Raw genomic sequence first — 20,280 nt, 5'->3', positions numbered from 1 at the left:
CAGCGGAGGGAGTTTAAAGAGGCACAAAGACGGCAGTCATTGAGGAGTCTATCAGAGCGTTTAAGAGATTGTGAACGGGGCTTATCATGCCATTAAAGCTTTTTAAGACCCCCACCATCCACACCACTTAAAAAAAGAGCCCTTCACCTGCTCCACCAACATTTCTGTGGAGTTCAGGAAGATTTTCTTCAACTTTCTGTAGTCTCGGATTCAAAAAACTTCATGTTGAGACACTGATTTACAGTAATCTATTGATCAGATGCTATTTCAACTCACAAATAAATAGGAAAAAAAACAAGAAATCGTAGTTTGTGTAAAGATAATACAGCCTATGTTTAGAACCATTAAGATTGTTTAATTAAACACATGTATCTCGCCCAAAATTTTATTGATGCAAACACCAACAATGGTATTGAAAATAATTTTGTCTGGGCACAATGTTTTTATTTTATTTTATTAAATCAGCATGAATTAAATTTAATAGAATAAACTGTGCTATGATGCATACTTACAAATGTACAACAATTAATCATTATTAACCTATTTTTTATTTTTGTATCACAGATATTAAAGTTAACTGAAATGGAAAATACAATTAAAATAAAAAAATAATATTGAATATATATAAAATAACACACTTGCACAAACTACGTAAAATGGCAAAAAAAACAAAAAAAAAAAAACAAAAAAAAAAAACGCTACAGTTAAAATAAAAACAAACTGTAAAAATAAAAACAGGTTCAAAATATTAAGCAAATTTTTAAGCATTTTAATTTTTTTTATTCTAAATTTTCTTTTCAAATTTGAATGTGATATATTCATATTTCAGGATATTTTTTTTAGATATGATATAAAATGTGAAATGCATTCAATTTTAAAAATAAATCCAGCAGTTGCGTTACAAAACTTGTTTTAGTTTCCTGTCTCTCTGTCCGATCTTATCCTATTTCTCTCAAGGGCTGATGGGAAATCCAGCTGTTTTGTGACCATCAGTGGCTGATGGACTATAAAAAATAAAAAGAGGGGATAAAAATCGCCTTCAGTTCAGTCTGTGAGAACCAGAGGATTGACATTGAGACCTGATGTGTGTGTGTGTGTGTGTGTGTGTGTGTGTGTGTGGGTGGGTGTGTATTCCCAACTGTTTCTCATGCTTCAGGCCATACTGCCACATTAAACCGGATGTCTGTGTCACATTTCAGTGATCCATTATATTTCTCCTGTAGGTCTGGCAGTAATGCTTCTGAACGAGTGACACACTTAATTTTTGTCTGTTTTTGTCCAGAGGGCTGTAATGATATCTGTCCCATGAAATACTCTGAATATGAATTATGTCTTACGTGAGGGATGTCTGATTTGGGATCGAATCAGTCTTGTTGATTCTTTTTGGTGAACTGGTTCACAAACAACACTGAAAAATTCAGTTTGGATTGATTCGGTCTAAAAACATGTTATGGGTTAACTAAAACTAAGATTAAAACTAAAACTACAAAAAAAGTTGCTTTGCTTTAAATAATATAAACAATAACTAAATTAAATTAAATAAAAATAAAAAATAAATTAAATGATTAAACATGTAGTATAAAAAATATTTATTTATATATTTATATTATATATATTGAAATCTTTAATTATTTTAATTAATTAAAAGAATTCAACTTTTGAAAACTTTCCAAGTTGCCAAGATCTCATTTTCTTATTTCTATTAGTTTCAACTTGATATTATAAAATAACTTAAAAAAAACATGAAATAAATAATTATAAAGGATTTTAATTTTAATTAAATTTTTGTGATTAAAAAGAAACACACAACAAATTTATTAAAACTTTAACTAAATTTATATATATATATATATATATATATATATAATGAAAAATTTGCATCCTCAAACGCAGCATCCTAACTTAAATGAAATCTCAAAGGTGTTCTGATAAAATAAACTAGTATGCTATATATTTGTTAACAATTTAATAAAATAAATGACAGATATATCATTAGGGATTGAATCTGTGATCATATAAAGTAGCTGGTGAATCATTTTTATGAATTGGCTCATTTAAACGAGCTGTTTGAAAGAATCGATTCACCAAAAAGATTCAGGCATTCCAGCACTGATAAACATGCCAAAGGGATTGTGGGAAACGGTGGTCTCGACAAGCCAGAACAGATCCTGCAATCCAACCTTAGGGAAGGCATGCAAACACACACACACACACACACGAGATCCCCTTTCCCTTCTTAGGTGCACAACTATAATTAAGTCCTTGGTTTACAGCGTAAAAAGCCCCATGGGTGCTCGCTCTGTCTCTCTCTCTATCTCTCTCTCTCCAGGTGTTCTCTATACATACTCCAGCTGAACCACCTGCAAACACAGGTGTGTGTGGCTCATAGTGTGTGTGTGTGTGTGTGTGTGTGTTTGTGCCAATAACACAGCTGCTCTCTTGCCTTGAGGACAAAAATGGACCAAGAATTCAGAATAAACACAGGTGTGGTGTAGGAGAACAAGAGATATAAGCCCTAAACGTTGACCAAAACAAGCTTTTCCCCCTGTTTTTAAGCAGTTTTTCTACCACTCATGCTATTGGTCTACATATAAATATATAAAATTCATTATATATATATATATATAATAGAGAGAGAGAAAGAGAGAGAGAGAGAGCATGCATCATAAGTAATTTTCCTGTTAAGGCGTTCCTGTACTGTTCATACTATTTATTCTGCATGACAATAAATATTATTTATAAAATGCTATATAGACAAAAGGCTGCATTTATGTGCATTTACAATTATATATGCGTGTACATAATGCATGCACCGTAAATATGAGCAGTTCAATAGTGTTGCATTAAATGGTGCACTATACAGTTTCACATATGATTATTTTTCATCTGGAGCAGTAAGCAGTATGTGAACACTGCCTCTTTTATTGTGTCTCTTTCTCTCATCTTGTGTCTTAGATTTCGTTCGGCATGGATCCCACACATACAGACCCGACACAGAGCTCTTTGTGTCTTTGTCAAGAAAATATCCCCGCGTTATTTCATCCATGCTTTCATCCCACTCGGATGAGATTCCGGATGCATTTTATCCCAAATGCACAACTGGGATCTGATTTACTGTATAGGTCACTGCCTACGTCCTTCCTTCACTAAATAGCAAGTATTTAAACCAATGAAAACACAGATGCATTTAAATGAATTTAACCTAAATGCACTGTTGCAATATTAATTATTTCATCATTTATAAGTCTAATAAACATCCTTTTGTGAAAAGGTTTGCTAGACATTATGTATTAATTGCAATGACATTGACATGTTCTTCTTTGGCTGCTGTGTGCCGTTTATTTGTGTGGACGGTCAGTGATTATATCAGAAGTCTTAAATATAGTCCAGAGGTTGTTTACACCAGACCTGGTTTGGGATTTGACCTCTTCGGTATGAAGCGGTGTGTGTTTCTCCGTCCGTCCACACACACATGTGCTTCTTCTCTTGTAAAACCAGGCAATAAATTCCTCCTGACTTTAAAAAGAGATTCTCAGATAAACTTTGGCGAGGATGGTTAATGCAGTCGGGGTCAGATGAAGAGCTGAGTCCGGCTGTTCTCTGACATTTGGAGGAATGTCGAAGATGCAATATATGATGAAATGCATACTACTTTTATGCATACTATTATTCGATTCTATGTTGGCATCTGATTGAGCGTTAAACAGCTTCTTTGTTTGGTTCAGATATTTGGAAAGTGTGTTTGAGATGCAGGTAATGCTATGTAATCTGGTCGTTTGATGGTCATTATGTCCTTCTAACAGTAAACTGTGTGTGTGGACTCTTCTTGGCTCTCGAAGTGGAAACTTTAGGGTGATGTTGCCAAGAGAGCGTGTGACCCCCCTCTCATAAATTGCGCTCATGCACGTGCTCGGACAGACGCTGAAGTGTTGGGGAGTAGTCGCCAGAAGGTTTTCAGATACGGCAGAATCTGTGTGTCTGTGTTTCAGAATGACAAGCTAAAAAAAAAATGCACACACATATTTCTTTCACTCCAGGACTTTCCTGGATGACCCCAAAGGGAGATTTAACTCACTTCTGGGGACACTTTGGTCCCCAAACTATAGCTAAGTAAACACACACACACCTCTTTCACACACGTTTCCTCGCTTACATACAAACACACTCAGTCTGTATGTCTTGTAAGAGGAGTCGAGTGTGTGTGAGTGTGAGTGTGTGTGTGTGTGAGGCTTTACTTAAACTAATGGCTCCCAGGCGTGCAGCGGGGCCAGACACACTGGAGCCGAGAGCCGAGCAGGAATGCCACTACAAACACACAGAGAGAGAGAGAGAGAGAGACTGACGGACGCAGAGAAGTGCTTGGAAAGAGATTTCGCTGTGGAGGAGATTGGATGTGGATTTGGAACAGTGTGTGTGTGTGTGTGAGTTCAGGACGAGTGTGTTCACATCTGTTGCCCTGCTGCGTTACATCCACAGATGGAGGAAACGTCTTGCAGATGCAAGTGAAGTGATCGTAACGATTCAGATGTTGTGTTTTTATCATGTGTTTAAAGGTCGACATTCACCAATAATAATCCGCGATGAAACTCATCAATCAGGCAGTTCTGGTGTCAAAGATCTAGACATTTTATTATTAGTTTAAAAACAAATACTCACAGTGCACACAAATATCGGGTAAGATCGTCGATTTTCAATTAGAGCTGCTTTGTGTAAACCTAGCTAACAGAATTAGTTCCTAGAATGTTTCCCGTTAAACGTTACTTCTGAATGTTCTCGAACGTTACAAAGTGTCCAGTGTGGAAGTGTTCCAAAAACGATGAACATTCCATTGTATCATTTGTGCAAACGTTACGTTTGATGATTCTCTGAAACAAATAGTAACATTTAAAAAAACGTTAGCTGAATGTCCAACTGATACATTTCAGAAAAACATTCAATAAATAATGATTTTGTTCTATAAACGTTCCTGGAAGAATGTTTGATCAGGACGATGAGGGAACGTTTCCAGAACATTAGCTACATTTCTGAGAACATTCCCTGTTAGCTGGGAATATATTTATCATTTTTATCATTTTAAATATCCCTTGCTGTTTCTGCCATCTTAGATGTTTTTTTCCCCTCAGTTTGTCGTAGAGCTTTATTAATTGGCTTAAAGAAGTCATTTTAGAAGGCAGCTTATATTTTTGTGTTGTTTTGTGCCTTTAAATACTCACAAGGTAGGCAACAAGTTTGAGAACCGAGCTATTCTTCTGTCATTCCCAGGGTTTTCCATTTGAAACAGACTTTCTGTGGCGTCCTCCATTGTCTCCATATGTGGTGTAATGGCCACACACTCCTTTCAGATGCATCTCAGAGCGGAAAGTGTTGTTTTGTTTATAGATGCACATTTACATGCAAATGAAGGGAGCTGGTGTTAACGCTCATTAACTTGAATAGCAGGCCAAACACGCTCCCTAACGAGCGCAGAGCACTGTTTGCACACAAACCACAGGTTTACACCACTCTTTTGATTCGTACTCCCTCCATACATGCAATTTTTGATGCCGTATAAATATATACAATTATATTCAGTTGACTGATTAATCAGGCTGGATTATATATTGCTCTTTCACTAAACTGGATGGATTCGTGTCGTTTCTGCTCGTATCAGGTTTCGTTCTCTCTCTGTGATGCCAAAGGCTTGAGAAGTCTCTGAGCGTGAGGTCATGCATTCTTGACTTTCTTTTTGGACGGGACGAGAGATTGGCCACTAGTCACAGCTCTGTTTATTTGTCTGGAGGTAGATGGAGAGGAAGATATGTGCCACCTGACACCATATTGTAGATAATGTTTCTTATTACAAGTCAGATTTTGTTCAGATTTGCCTTCCTCACCCCAGTTGATAAGAAAATGATCTTTCATGCGCATAAAGTGTTTATTGATAATGTTTGGAATAATTTTTCCTTTGTATGGAGAAACCACAAAACATATAACATATTTATAAAACCTAAAGCATTTTCTCAACACTATTGTGAATATATATAATCTAATACAGACAGATTTAATAGTAATTCTTGCATCAACAATTGACATTTTGTGTGTATTATTTTACAAGAAACATCTGGTTGCTTGAAACATCTCTTAGGTCTCCAAAGAGCAACTTTGAGCAATAAAAGTGTACTTTGTGCAAGAGGTTGAATAGTTCAGCCTAAAGTAACGGCACACACAGCATGAGGTGTTATGGGTAACTTCCCCTTTACTTTCTTTAGCCTTTAAGTACTTGAGCATTTAGTTATGTTAATGGGTCTCCTCTCATTAAATATATTGAATAGAGCAGTGGCTGATTGGCCAGAAGGCATGCAGTGGGTGTGGCCTGGGCTGTGACATCAGCAGAGAGAGAGAGAGAGAAGGAGGCGTGGAAGATGTTCTAAATCCCGTAACCCATCTGGAGTCCATCTGTGCCTCGCTGGCGGTGGGAAGGACTCGGACTGCAGCGCTCACACATGTGAGAGAGTTTGAGACACATGCATCACATATGAAGAGAGAGAGAGTGATTTACATTGTTTGGAATAAGACACGAGCCGAGCGGACCATCGTAGAGAGCAGGTGAGCTTCATCTCTCTGTGTGTTCATGCCTTTAGTTGTTCGTTTCCGTTCCACTGGCTTTTGCTATTTTATGTGTGCATCCAAAACTGCATTTATACTCTATTCCAGGGCTGTAGATAGAAGGTGTGTGTGAGTTTACAATAAAGTATTACCATGACACTTTTCTGTGTGGATTACAGGGTCTTAGTTTTACAAACCTCTGGAAATATATCATGGAAAGTCATTTGAAAAATAAGTAACAAAGTATTCTTGGAAGTATCTTGAAGAGCTTTTTATGTTCTTTTCTGGTCTATGTGTATGCATCAGTACTTTCTCGCCTGTAAGGGTTAGTGCTTTTTGAATATTAATCTTATAGACAATTAAAAATTGAGTACATTATGATAATTATTCAGTATTTGCATGATCATACAGAACTGTTTAATGTGTTTAAAATACACAAATGCACTGCTTTCATGGTAAATCTGGTTAATGCATCTAAATTAAATATTTTTTAATTAATATATACGTATTTATTAATATAATATAATTATCAATTTATTATATTAAATATTTATAATAAATTATTATAATAAACACTAATATATTAATTAATAATATAGTGCATCCGTATAATAATATAATGTAATATAATATTAATAAACACAATTTTTATTGTTATTATTAATCATAATTAATAATAGCATTTGCTGTGCTGTTTTTATGTTCGTATAATAGAAGTGATGTATACATTTATGGTAATGGAAAAGCTGAAATAATCAGGGAATTATGAAATAATGATTTGGGAGCCTGAAGAAGGTCAGTCATGGAAATGAATAACATCATGGAAAGTTTTTCTACTCCTCTCTCTCAAGATATTTCATCAGCTGGAAACTGCTCCTAGAGAGTGTAGTCTCTATAAGAAATAGTTGATTGTGAATAACTGGAGAACTCAGATGGGTCTGAAGCGTTTCCACGTGGCAGGAGCTCGAGGTGTGATGAAGCGTGATGAGATGCCAGCTCTCTTCATGCTGGAAAGACTGTAGGATTTGTTTTCTGCATGGATGGATGGATAGATGGATTAGATTTATGGTTCCCCTTTGACATTGCCGTCTTAAAGTGAGAGTATGTAAGATGAACGTGGAGAAGTTCATTGCAGATTTGGGCAGATCTGAGCCCAGTCTTGGCTCAATCACACTGCAGTCCAGGAGAAGGATTGGAGAGATGCATTTCATGACTGACGTCTGTTTCTGAGCACTGTGTGTTTCTGCAGGTCTGCTGTGTGTCACCTTAACACAATCTACAGCTGTGTTCTGACAGACACACAGCAGAGAAGGACTGCACACTGTCATACTGACAGCACAGCGTGTGTGTGTGTGTGTGTGTGTGTGTGTGTGTTTATCCCTGTTGACATGCTGCCTGCTTTTCAAACTCAAGCTTTGGACTGGAATCCAACTAGCGTCTACTAGTATAAAGCACATTTAAGCACTGTTTCTTGTATTTTTTGTTTTATTTTTTATTTGAGACATTAACAAAGTGATGGTAGGAAATCATAGTATCACAGTATTTTAATAAACCACTATTCAAAAGTTTAGGGGTTATGTAATGTTTAAGAAAGAGGTCTTTACTGCTCAACAAGGCTGTGTTTATTTCATCAGAAATGCATCAAAAATTGTGAAATATTATTTTAATTAAAATAACAGTGTTCTATGCTAATATAATTTGAAATTTGAAATATTCCTGTTGATGAAATGCCTGTATTTGAATCCTGAAAAAAAACACCATAAAAAAAAAAATTTTGTTACATCATAAATGTCTTTTTATGGTAACTTTTGATCAATTTGATGCATCCTTGCTGAATAAACGTATTCACTTCTACTTACTGACCCAAAACGTAAGATTATGCAATGCTGTGTGGCTGCAATTATTTGATCAAAAATGCATAAAAAATTTCTAAATATTATTACAATTCAGAATATCTCTTTTGGATTTTAATATACTTTAAATTGTAATTTATTCCTGTGATGCAGGTCTGAATTTTCAGCCTCATTACTCCAGTCTTCATTGTCATTTTTCATATTTTTTCAAGATTCTTTGATGAACAGAAAGATCATAAGAATGTTTTAAATGTCTTTCCTGTCACCTTAATGCATCCTTGCTGATTAAAAGTATGTTTATATATGATGGTACTTAATGATTCACCTACAAAAACATACAAAAACACGTACTGTTGCGTATGAATATGTCTCACACACACACACACACACACAGCTATAGAGCAGCTGTTGAGTCCCACTGAAGCAGGAAGTTCCACATTAGCTCTGCTGAAGCATTAACGCTAACTGTCGTCTTGTCATCAAGACAGCGTCTGATCCGGCCGATTAGCCTTAAAACAACCGTTTGACTGTTGTGTCTGACGGAGCAGTGTGTGTGTGCAGTTATTGTCTCTCTTCACTCCCACTTTGAGCTGCTGTGTGGTCTGAAGGTCTGCTGGACATCACAACAGTCACTAGTAGCCCTAGTGAAGATGTAGAGCTGGACGGCTTGTGCTCGATGACCCCCAACAGCTCTCAATAAAGGCCCTCAGGAGCCCTGAAGGAGTCTAGAGACGTTTAGGCTTTAAAGACCCCATAATTAGAGAATTATCCAATAGAGCTTGACACAATGCTTGCTGTGTGTGTGTGTGTGTGTGTGTCTGTGAGAGAGATGGTATCAAAAGTATGGTACTATTGATATGTAATACGGTACTGAATGATTAGTGCATCAAGGATTTTACCTTATACTTCTAAAAGAATACCATTGTAAATTAATAATAATAAAAAAGCATAGTATGGAACGTTATTGTTGTTAGAATTTAGATTCAAAGCTTTTTAAGAAAGTTATATATATATATATATATATATATATATATATATATATATATATATATATATATATATATATATAATTTGTATACTATTATAGTATTTATTTTTTAATGTTTTCATTTTAATTCTAGTTTTAGTCTTTTTGTCATGTGCTTTGTCATTTTTATGTTATTTTTATATTATTAATTCTATTTTTAGTTTAAGGAGTCATATTTTATGTGCCTTTTCATGTTTATTTTTTTATATTTCTGTTTAACCTTATTTTTAGTGATTTTATTATGTGCTTTTGTCATATTTATCATTTGTATTAAAAATATTTTTATTTAATTTTACTTTTGTTTTACATTTTAGTGATTTTTTTTCCATTTTTATTAGCATTTTATCAGAATCATTATATTTAATTTTATTGCAGTTTTTTAGTTTAGTTTTAGCTATTTAGTGCTTTTGTCATTTTTATTAGTTTTTAATAGTTCTATAGAGCTTTATTTTTATCTATTTTTTAATTTTTAGTAATTTTGTTATGTGCTTTTGCAATATTTATTTTATTATCTTTTTCTATTAGTTTAAATTTTTTCTATTAGTCATTTTAGTTCTTCAACTTCAGATTTTTCATTTAGTTGTGGGGCACATTTTTTAAATATTATATTATATAATATTATATTATATAATTGTATTTATTTATTTATTTATTTTATTACCAAGTCATTTTAGTTAATGATACCAAACACTGAGAAGTCTCAGCTGGTAATACTCTGATATATACCATGGTACAGTTTAGTTAAGCATGATATTTAAATGCTACCTAACTCACATAATAGTGCCCTTAAGTGAGAATATATATTGTCCAGATTTGGTGCAGACAGCATGGAGTGTATATCTCTCATCAGGCATGAGACGTGATGTGTGTGTGACATTAGCATTTCAACAGGCTCTTATCGAGGTCCACAGCTTGATCTCTGTGTTTCAAAAACCAAGCGGAAGGAGCCAATCAGAGCAGCCGCTGAGTGAGTGATTGATCAGCCGGCCAATCAATTAGTGCCACAGAGGTCAGGAGGGCAGCGATTAAATGAGCAGATGCTTCCGATGAGATGAAGGACAGCGACTTTAGTCATGACACACACAAGCAGTTTCCTGTCACTGGATATTACTGCAATCAGGATGAGTCAGTAACTTTCCCTTAATCATGCAAATGAGCATCTAAGTGTGAATGTGTGAAGTCTGAAAAAGCAGTCGGACAAACGTGAAACTACATCCACAACAGGCTGCAGCAACGAAGAAGTGAAATAAATAAATGAAGTGAGATTTATACAGAAAACAAACAAAGATATCTGCCAAGAGCAGTCGAAATGCATCTATTTTTCACATATATTCTCTGAAAACATCTTCATATTTGAACCAATGTTGCTTTCCTAGTCAATGCACTTAGTTCTAAAGATGTTTAGGTTGTTTTAAATATAAAAGAAGTGCAAAATACTGATTAAGAAAATTATTTTGTGCAAAATAAAAGTATTTTATTCTAATATGGGAACTACTCGCTCATTCTGTTAAAATACACTGAAAAAAATAGTTTGTTTGAACAGTTTTACTCACAAATAATTGCAGAAAATTAAAAGTAGCACTGAATTAAATTTGACATTTTGAAGTAGAAATTTGCTTTTAAAACATACTCTGATATCTGTTTTATTTACAGCATTTTTACAGCATTTTTAATTTCAGTTAAACCTATAAAAGCAGCAATAAATCGATTTCTGTTGAATGGAGTTGAATCAGCGGTCAGTGAATCGACGGTCAGCTGATTATTTCATGTGCATTCGCTCAGACAGCAGCGTGCAGGAGGCTTGGACCTGTTGCTGAGTGTGTGTGTGTGTGTGTGTGTGTGTGTGGACTGATAGGCACCAGGTGCAGCTTTTGTTTTGCCTTCCATTCTTTAACTCTCCCTCCCTCCCTCCTTCCTCCCTCTCCTCTTGTCAAACCTCTATTTTCCTCTTTCCCTCCCGACAGGAACTTTGTATTGCTCTTTCAGAGCTCAGGAGACTCCATGGATTTATATCGCTTATGTTTCTTTAACTGGAATTCTCTAATGAGACAATAGTTGGATTATAGAGCTATGAAATGAATGCAGCTCAGATCAGTTTTGAGAGTTGAGAGCATGTATCTGCGTCATTATTGAGATCTTTTTCTGAATGCATTTTGTTGTTTCATTAAGTATTAATTTTGCCGTTCGCAACCCATCGGAACAGGTTACAGTGTACACTGTTTTTCTCACATCGCAAGTTCGCCATTTTTTTCTTACAAAATGGTGAGATTTAAACTCAAAATTTTAAGGATTAAAAAATCAAAATTGTGAGATATCAACATGCAATTGTGAGAAAAGTCAGTATTGTGAGATATACATTTTTTATCTATGAAAATGTCCAATTTGTGAGATGGAAACTTGAAATTCAGAGCAAATGGGTCTCAATTGTGAGATATAAAAAATTGTGATATAAACTCAGAATTTTGAAATTGTGGGCTATAAATTACAATTATGAGAAAAAAAGTCAGAATTTTGAGATATAAATTTATAATTCTATGAAAAGGTCAAAATTTGTGAGATACAAACTTGCAATTCCTATATAAAAAAAGTCCAAATTGTGGGGTATAAATTAAAATGTTAAGAAAAAACAAAACAAAAAGCTTGGTATGATTTAAAGAGAAAAAAGTCTAAATTGAGAGATATTAACTTGTAATTCTATAAATAAAATGTCTGAATTGTGAGATATCATCAACAACAACAACAAAATAGACCTGAGAGATATAAACTCTTCCAATTGCAAGAAAAAAGTCTGAATTGTGAGAGTCATCTAAGAAGCTTCCATAGATTCCTGAGGAGCAGAACGTCTGAGAGAAAGGTTTGAGGAAGTGGGGATCTGGACACAGGTGACTGTTGGAGACTCCAGCTGTCCTTCACACCCCCATCAGCTCCATATGGAGGAGGAACAGAAGGAGACGGAGGGGGAGGGAAGCAGAAGCATCCGTCCCAGCTCACACACACACACACACACACACACACATAAGAATGATCCGATAGCTTAACCCTTTTGTGTCCGTGGCTGTGAGCAGCTCTGTGTGGGTTTGTTTTGCTGATGTGTGGCTGGAGGCTTTTGTCCCGCACTCTTTAAATGATTTCTAAACGCTCGCATTGAAGCGCTTTTAATGGAAATTCAGAGATCATTTTAAACAAAGACAGGCAGGGCTTTTAAATCACCTCTTTGTGCCTCAAGGTTTTTAACGTTTTGGGGGAGTAAAGATGGCTCTTTCAGATGGGTTTGGTTATATTCTCGGAGTCAGCACATGTATTCACAACCAAAGCAACACACTGTGTGCTTTCAGATGCTTTAGGAGAAATCAGTGATGTATGCATATCCATCGTCTTGTCAGAAAGAACCATTTGTTACCAAACGGTGCTTGATGTTTCATTATAGCTTCAGAAATGAACCTGTTTTGAAAAAAAAAAAAAAGTGTGATACAAACTTGCAATTCTGAGAAAAAAAGTATATTGAAATAGTTATTGATTTCTCTGATTAAATATGTTTCTTTAAATATAGGTTTCTGGACATCATGAGATATTGTTTAATAATAGCAGTAATGATTTTTCCCGATATGTGACAGGTGGCAGTCAGAGGAAGCTGTGTGTTTGCTGTTAGCAGATCAATATTGATCCGCACAGATATCCTGGAGCTGTGCTAACAGACCTGTGTGCTCTCCCCGATCCACAGCTGTGTGTGTGTGTGTGTGTGTGTGTGTGGGTCTCAGGTGGAAGGCAAGGATGTTTCTGCCTCATAGATCTCCAGCAGTTCAGTGACTGATAACCAAAGACTCCACACCTGCCTTGTGTCCCTCAAACCACAAAAGAGGACACATTTAAGAGCTGGAAGTATCTGCAGTTTAAATGCTCTTGATTTTTAGAAGCCTTCGCTTCTTCTTTTCAATTGTGCATCAATATAAATGCATAATATGCAGGGTTATTATCTGGAAATAAATAAATAAATGCAATTATTAAAAGTTTTGTTAACTGAAATAAAATTAAATATAATTATTAGATGAAAAACTACTTCTAAACTAAAATTAGGACTGTTTCCAGGGCACAAAAGTTAAAGCACAAAATAAATTAATACAAAAAAATTGAAAAATAAAGTAAACGTAATATTTTAAAACAGTATTAATAAAAATTATAAAAGCGCATAAAATATTTTTTTTAACAAATGAAAATGTAAGAAATTTATAAAAAGTATAATATTATATCAATAATTCAAAAATAATATTGGTGCATGAAACCAGGACAGCCATTATAATGCCAGTTTACACAATTAATAGTATTTAAATTCAATGCAATTTAATAATATGCATGCACAATTTCTCAAGTGGTATGAACGGTTATTTTTCACAACATTTAGACATACACACACGAACAAAAAAACAGAGAAAATTTAATTTGTTAACTTCATAATCTAAAAATGATCCATCTAGCTGATATATTAATTTATATTAATTAACAACAAACCTGATTCCAATCTGAGTCATAAACTTTAATATTTTTTTTAACCCTTATTACCAAAACATAGCTTGACTAGCAGCACAGTGTCTTGTGTGAAGTCGCTAGTGTTGTTTAAGCTGTAGTTCTCCGCAGGTGTGATGCTAATCTCTGCTAACAGACGGTGGATACGAGGGTTTGTGCACATCCTATGGTGTGGCACAAACTCAAATGGCTGGGCTTCCTGTTTCTCCCAGTCCTTCCCGAGTTCTACTTCCTGCCTCCTAGGAAGGAACCAGGTGTACATGCAAAGAAGAAAAAAAAAACTGGCATATGATTTTTCAGTCAGGCATTAAGAGGGGCAGCCTGAAGGACCCGGAGCGGGGCTCAGGTGCGCTCGCAAACCACAAGATCTGTGTCTATGTGTGTCGCACCTGTGACTGCGCCGCATTCGATTAGATGCAATCTCTCGATTAAAGCACATGAGAACGAGATTCCTAGAAATACATGAAACCATGAAATATATTGATCCTTCAGCATTTGATTTACCCCTCAAACAATGATTTGAAATATATGGAGGGCCAAACTTGCAGAAATATGTCATAAATACATAAATTGAATTAAATATGTTCCTATTTGTTTGTTTCTATATTTTATATATCAAATGTATCATTTTTAAATATTTGATATTTTACACTGCAGGTTTTGTCCTCAGAAACACGGTTTGTCTTATTTAGTATATTTTTTGTGATTTATTTTATTTAATGCAGTGCACTGCTGTGTCATTTTAGTATCATTGATATACTATCATCATTTTTATTAAATATTAAATTAAATATTATTAATATATTTTTTTTATATTATTAAATATTAAAAAAATAATAAAATATTTTTAGATGTTTTCACTTTCATTTTCCAAGTTTTATAAATAAACCAATATATATATTATTTATTATTTTTGGTTGATTCATTTTTAGTACTTCAAGTTAAATCATAAAATACGTTTAATTTTTAAAAGTTTATTTTAAGTATTTTTTTTTTAGTTTCAGTTATAGTTAATAATAACAACCCTTGCGCACAACTAAAAACATAAACAAATAGAGACATAATCGAATTATATAAACAAAGAAATAGCAGCATATTAACTATAAAATGCATTGAATCAGTTCACTCAGGTTTGACGAACTCGTCTGTTTATCTCGACTGGAATGAGACGTAGAAATGAAGCGCTATAACAATCCCATTAAAAGCTGCTTTACTCTTCATTGTCAAGTGGAGAGGCCCGTTTTAAAACTATACGGCGAGAAACGCATTCACTGCATTAGTTTCCCATGAATAAACATTACACAAAACAGGCTTTTCACCCGGAGAAGCGCTGTCCGTCTGTGAAGAGTCGTCTGGTGAGAAGCGTTTCATGACCTTTGACAACTCGATCTGTGTGGGTCTATTAGCCGTCTTTGTAAAAGCATTTCCAGCGGTCTGATAGACTCCAAATGAGGCCGATGGCTTCTCTCACGGCTCTTGTAGAACAATAGCGCCTCTGATCTACGACTTTTGGGCCTGGTGCTCTATTCAAAGGCAGAAAGTATGCGTTTAGCCCTTAGCGAGCGTGAAATGCCCGATTCTCCTTTCTTAAGCGAGAGCAATGATCACCCTTTCTTTCTGCCGAGGACAAAACCTGGTTCATTTGCACTTCAGCCGTCGGGACGCCACGGTTATTAAACAGGGGCAGAAACATCTGGTGTGCAGCAGAAAGGATGATGGGTTTAGTTAGGATGCAAGGGCTTGGAAATGCATGCTGCTTTAAGAGGTTTGGCCTCTGGAATTAGATGAAACGTGCATATCAATTGCACATCAATGCATGAGACACAATAACGACATTTGTGTTTGCATCGTTTGCACTGGTGCTTCTGGGAATGCTTTGGATGCAGATGCAAGATGAATGCGGTTAAGAAATGATTGCATGGTGCAATCATGAGATGTTCTGCTGCCTCTAATCTGCAGCTCTTTATTGGGTTTTAATGGAAATCTTTGCAACGTTCGTGATTAGGATCGCTGTCAATCTCAAACTCAATCTGTCTGGTTTTCAGACAGTGCAGAGAAGAACGTTCCTGCCATGCCCGGTTCCCCAGTGGATGGAAAGACTCATTCCAGACCAACCGTCTCCATCATGCCTCCTCTACCCTCCATCAACCCCAGCGGACCTCGACCAGCAGCCTTCTCCACCACAGCATGTGAGACCCACACACAACACTGCATTCAAACATGCATGTGACATCGGCACTGCATTGTGTCCTATAGGATGACATACCACCGTTTCTGCAGTATGCATACTATGCACAGGATTATATGCATGGAATACCTGAGTTAGCCATTGCATTGGTCAGCATTTGCAGTATGCAGTGTACTTGAATTGACCTTCCATCTCCAGTGTGACTGATAAATCAAAAGTGATTACAGATGGATTTAATGCAGTCATGTGACACCATTGTAGCACTAGTTGTTTATACTGAAAAGTATAAGTATGGTGAGTTTTGGATGATTTGAGTTTTTACTGAAAAAAAAAGATGCAATTTAGTTAATGCATACACAAACATGTATTCTCTGTGCACTGACCAGAAAAATGATCTATTTGTCAAAAATGCAATTGAACACAAACACAGATGTCTTAATATCAGCAAAGACTCTTTCACCAGCAAAGTACACACAGTGCTTTAAATGCATAGTAGCCTAGTGCATTTACATTTCATTATTAAGCATGCATTTGCATGCAAAACAACTTACTTTGAAGAAAAAAAGGCATTAACCCTTCAGGAGCAATGAAGCGCAGCGACAAAGTACAAAGGAAAACCAGAGCAAAAGTTTAAAGTGAAAAGAGTGTTTTTGCTGAAACAGAGATTTGTCATTTAGTCTTCATATATTATTATAGCCATAAACGCAACACTTCAGGACACTGTATGTGGTTGAAAACAGAGGTATTAACATCAACTATTGAAACATATTAGCAGATCATCGCTTACCACATTCTGTGTTTCTGCAGTGACTAATGGGATCAATCATTCTCCGCCGATGCTCAACGCCATTCCCTCGCCGCCTCAGCGCTACAGCAACGGCCCTTCATCATCATCTTCCTCTTCTCTGGCCAATCAGCAGCTTCCAGCCACCTGCGGCGCGCGACAGCTGAGCAAACTCAAGCGCTTCCTCACAACCCTGCAGCAGTTCGGCAACGACATCTCGCCCGAGATCGGAGAGAGCGTCCGAAACCTGGTGCTGGCGCTGGTGGTGCGTCTCTCTCTCACACACACACCTTCCACGAGCACCGATCGCTCAAATGTGAAGCAGAGATAACAAGCGATGTGTTTCTCCCACAGAACTCCACCGTCACCATCGAAGAGTTTCACTCCAGACTGCAAGAAGCTACAAACTTCCCCTTGAGACCCTTCGTCATTCCCTTCCTGAAGGTAAACGGCCAATAACACAAGAGTGGAGCTAAAAAACTGCCAGGGTTATTATGGTTAATAAAAACTAAAACTATTAACACAGTATTGAAACAAACTAAAATAAAATGCTAATTAAAAAAAACATATAGGAAATTGGGTTAAAATAGTAAATTGGGGAAAAAAGGGAAATATTCAAAATTAAAAAATGTAAATAAAAAAAGCTAGAACTGAACTTAACATGAATTGAACATAAAAAGAAAAAAATATTGTAAATATATAAATGAATAAAAAAAAACATAACTATTGAAAATATTTATAAAAATGAAAAACAAAAATGTTGATTTGGGGATTTTAGTGAATACCTGAAAATATATTTAGGATGAAACTGATGTAAATCTGCTTGAATTAGATGATTTTAACTTAAAATATTAACACATTTTTGTTGAATTGAAACAAATGAAATAAAATGCAAAAAATAAAAATAAATAATAATAATAGAAAATTTGCATAAAATAGTAAATAGGCGAAAAAGTTAATATTCGAGATTAAAATATATATAAAACAATTCAAATAAAAAAGGTAGAACTGAACTTAACATGAATTTAACATAAAAAGAAAAAAATATATTAAAATATTTTTTTACATTTTTTAAAAATAATAATTGTATAACTATTGAAAATATTTATAAAAATGAAAAACATGCAGAAATATGTTGATTCAGGATGAAAAGCTGCTCGAATTAGATGATTTTTACTTAAACTACTAACACATTTTCGTTGAATTGAAATAAACCTGAATAAAGCTAAAATATTATTGAAAAACAACTAGTTGCATTAAATTACTAACTGGAAATGAATAAAAGCTAGAACTGAAGTTTTAAAAAAAAATGGAGCCTAAATAGTAATATTTAAATCTTAAAATATATACTGACATTATGTTGATTTGGTGATATTAGTCAATCCCTGAAACGGATGCGAAGCTGATTAAACTCAATGACAGGAGGAAGGTGAGCTGTCTTGTGTTCTCTTTGGTGATTTATAGAGCAGACTGAGACTTCCCAGAATCCCAGTTGGTCGGAAGTGTGAAACAGGACTATAAACCGTTGCAGGTTTTTACAGGGCTGCGCTGCATATGGAGCTCAGCAGCGGTTAACACAGTCGAGACGAAAAACTGCCTGCGCAAAATATGAGATCGTGAATGACAGACGGCATGTGTGAGAGGAGGACTGAGTTAATCATGCACAGAAGTGTTTGTCACACTGGTAATAAAAGCTAACGAGAATCTTCTCCTGGTTTAGATAATGTCTTCCAGGCCACTTTCTTCAGGTGTCGTGTTTAATATATTCTGTGACATCTGAATTGTTTTGATTAACCCCACTAATGTTGTTTGATTCACAAACGAATCATTCTTTCGATGTGGTTCTTTTCAACGATTCAGTCAAACCAATTTATGAATCACTTGACTGTAAGAAAACTGTGGATTGAAATATTCAAAGCATAAATGCAACACATTTTTTGGAGCTCTTGCTAAATCTATGTGGAGAAATATAGGGTTATTAGTGTTAACTGCAACTAAAATTGATTTTAAAACTAAAATAAAAACTATAAATATAAGATTGAAAACGTAAAAAAAATAGAGAAATTTATTTGAAAAAGAACTGAAATAAATTTAAGATGAAGTGCTAAAATAACTTTGACTAAAACTTTAATAAAATTTAAATAGTAATATTAAATAAATTCTAATAAGATTGAAAATATAAAACAAAAGCATTAAAGCAGCTTGATATAAATACAATTAAAACTTTGAATGAAACTAAACATTTTATAAAAAATAAAATGAAACTAAAAAGCCATATTTAATAATAATAATAATAATAATAATAATAATGAAGAAGAAAAAGGAACATATCAAACTTGCTAAACTTTAAAATAAAATACAAACCAAGCTAATTTTAAATATAGGCAAATTAATTATATAAATAATACTAAAATAACATTTAAAGAGGCTCATTTACAATGAAAACATCATAATCAGTCAAATAAAACCCATTTATTACATATGATATGATTTAATTCAAAGCGCAGTGATATGAGGGGCATTTGTCCCTTTTTATTGACTGGAAATGCATAAAATTTAGCAATGTTTAATCATTTTTGAGTGACAGCTTTAACAAATCACTAAATCATCATTTTAAAAAACTGATTCAACTGAGCAAAAATAAGATGAGCATGTTTTACTGAGCAAGTATTTTCCCCTTGTGTCTGATATTCTTCACATTAGGAATCAGACTCACATGCTCATCTGGGTTGTTTCCATCCTCCCGAGGCTGAAGTGTTTTCATATGAGAGATTTATTGACTATTTTGATGAGATGTCGGTGTAAACCGCTGTAAAGGCGAGCAGAACGTGCAGTGATGCTGAACAGACGTCTCGGGAGAGATCTGCTTTGAGTTTGCACGCTCGCCACGGCTCCTCCGAGTCTGTCCGGGAATGACTTTTATCTCCGCTCTTATCGGGAAGAATGACAAAAATGTGCTGGACAGACTTTAAGAGAACCCCTGCAAAGTGTGTGTGATCGCTGGCAGTGTGGCGTTCAGCTGATGTTTGTTCATCGCAGTGTTTCTTCTTCAGGCGAACCTGCCCTTGCTGCAGAGGGAGCTTCTGCACTGCGCTCGAGCCGCCAAACAGACTCCAGCGCAGTATCTGTCCCAACACGAACACCTCCTGCTCAGCACCAGCGTCCCGTCGCCAGCAGACTCCACCGAACTCCTGCTGGAGCCCAGCGAGAGCAGCAAACACCACAGTCCTAACAGGTACGAGCACGACAGATGTGACCCTGGAGCAAGGATCAGTTTTGGGAAACTGAGATGTATGGATCATGTCAAAGCTGAATGAATGTC

General features: G+C 35.3%; 1 protein-coding gene across 4 annotated transcripts in view; it reads left to right on the top strand.

Moving 5' to 3' along the window:
* LOC128016046 (protein CBFA2T2) overlaps nt 1-20,280 on the top strand; it is a 30,303-nt gene that overhangs the window by 4,236 nt on the left and 5,787 nt on the right. For 2 of the 4 annotated variants that reach the window (XM_052600364.1, XM_052600363.1), the window contains exons 2-5: nt 16,032-16,175; nt 16,982-17,223; nt 17,313-17,402; nt 20,012-20,193. In XM_052600364.1, the coding sequence (XP_052456324.1) occupies nt 16,032-16,175; nt 16,982-17,223; nt 17,313-17,402; nt 20,012-20,193 (658 nt within the window). Of the gene's footprint in view, nt 1-6,311; nt 6,586-16,031; nt 16,176-16,981; nt 17,224-17,312; nt 17,403-20,011; nt 20,194-20,280 lie in introns of all 4 variants that reach the window. The other 2 variants (XM_052600365.1, XM_052600366.1) reach the window with 2 other exon arrangements.

Source organism: Carassius gibelio, chromosome A6 (genome assembly GCF_023724105.1).
Source record: "Carassius gibelio isolate Cgi1373 ecotype wild population from Czech Republic chromosome A6, carGib1.2-hapl.c, whole genome shotgun sequence".
NCBI lineage: Eukaryota > Metazoa > Chordata > Actinopteri > Cypriniformes > Cyprinidae > Carassius > Carassius gibelio.
Note: the sequence above shows the minus strand (reverse complement) of the source record. Positions and strands in the feature narration are given on the sequence as shown.